The sequence below is a fragment of the Phalaenopsis equestris genome, unplaced genomic scaffold (genome assembly GCF_001263595.1).
Source record: "Phalaenopsis equestris unplaced genomic scaffold, ASM126359v1 Scaffold233400, whole genome shotgun sequence".
NCBI classification, from domain to species: domain Eukaryota; kingdom Viridiplantae; phylum Streptophyta; class Magnoliopsida; order Asparagales; family Orchidaceae; genus Phalaenopsis; species Phalaenopsis equestris.
In genome coordinates, this window is record NW_018251348.1 from 1 (window position 1) to 1,805 (window position 1,805).

At 35.4% G+C, this 1,805-nt stretch overlaps 1 protein-coding gene across 1 annotated transcript; it reads left to right on the plus strand.

Moving 5' to 3' along the window:
* Window positions 1-384: 384 nt before the first annotated feature.
* LOC110038657 lies at window positions 385-906 on the plus strand (the record flags this gene model as incomplete). The annotated part of the gene is made up of 1 exon (XM_020743554.1): window positions 385-906. A coding segment is annotated over exon 1 (522 nt), but the record flags the coding sequence as incomplete, so codon positions are not given.
* Window positions 907-1,805: the final 899 nt, after the last annotated feature.

Below are 1,805 nucleotides of genomic sequence, written 5' to 3' on the forward strand. Positions count from 1 at the left end.
AAAGATATCCAGAACTATTTATACAGCTGGGACACGTACCAGTGGAATGTTTCCTCCTACCAAAAACACCTTACCCCTTCCATGTTGTTCTTTTCTTGGAGAGTTCTTAATAACCTACTTCCTACTGATGATATTCTGAAATTAAAAGTCCTGAAAGGTCCTTCTAGATGCCACCTATGCAAGCTTGATCAGGACTCAAGGGATCATTTATTCTTCAGGTGCAATTTTGCTAAGGAGGTTTGGAATAGATTGACTTCCCAAATGACTATCAACATGATAAACATTGGTTGGGATAACTTTACAGATTGTATTAAACATTGGAAAGAGATTAATCTCATGCCAATCCCCTTCATTGTTTCTTGGTTCATTTGGATGGCTAGAAACATGGCCAAACATGAGGTGAGGGTGGCCAGTGCTACAAGGGTGATGATAAATTGGAGGAAGTTCCCCAAGATCCTGCAGACCATAACTTACATGGGTGCTAATAATATTAAGATCATCAAGGTTAGATGGGAGATACCTCCTTACCCTTTCATTAAAATCAATACTGATGGAAGCTACACAAAGAAGAGAGCAGGTATTTGGGGAATTTTTAGAGATCACACAGAGCATATTTTGCTGTTCTATAAGGCCCCTTATATTGCTGAAGATGCTTTAGACACTGAAGCTGCTGCCTTATATTGGGCATTAAAATTTGCTAAGGAGAATAAGTGGCAGTGGATTGTTGCAGAAGTGGACTCCTCCCTGCTAGTGGAGCTACTAAATTTTAAGATGTCTTCCTCTTGGCATATTAATCAATGGCTTCACATAATTAAAAAGCTCAGCATTGGAAGTAATATTCACTTCTCATTTGTGAGACCTGCAAATTTCCTCGCTATGGAGGGTGCTAATGCTGAACATCCTGAGGTATCCACAATCCTCTCCCCCCTCAACTTACTAACTCAAGGGACAAACTTCAAATCCCTTACCTAAGAGTGCATAAATGATTGCTGGGACATTGTTTGAGGCCATGATTAGTCCTGCTTTGCTACTGAGGCTGTGTTGTTTGTTTGTTACTGGGTGTTCAGATGTTTTGTTTTGTTTGGGGGCTGATTTGTATTTTCTGATTTTTTTTCAGACTGTGTTGTTGGAAAATATATATACATAGGTGTATGTATATATCTTCTCCTTCCTGTCTTGGGTGTTTTTTGGTGGTTGGTTCATCCCTTATGAGTGAGTAACCTTGTATTTTATTTTCTAGATTGGGGACTTCCCAACCAACCTTTTTTTGTAATTTCACCCATTTTAACATGTAGGGAGCTGACTCATGCTCCTTCTACCAAAAAAACAATATATGTTGCCTCCCATAAAGCTTTCTGTTTAACATCGTCAACCCGACATACCATTTGTTTTGTTGGGCTGACTTAACATTAAAATTTTTTTAAATTGTGGTAAGAGCCCTTCAAAATAATAATTTAATTGATGCCCATTAACTTTATATATCTTTCAAGTGTTAGGATCTTTAATAACAATAGTTTTATAATGAAAGACTTTAATCACTTTAAATAGTCATAACAATCTGGATTTTAATTTTATTTGAAATATTATCAATCTTGTATTATATAATAAAAATTCTTATCCAGTTCCAAATTTATTTTGAAAAATCTTTCAATCATGACATATTTTTTTTTCTCTTTATAGATTTTTGCATTAACATATTCTTTATTTCTAATCTCCTCAAGTTTATTGAGTTGCAATAATCTTTTTTCACCAGTATCCTTTAAATTAAAATTAATTTTCTTACTAGCCCAAAATGCTTTATGCCC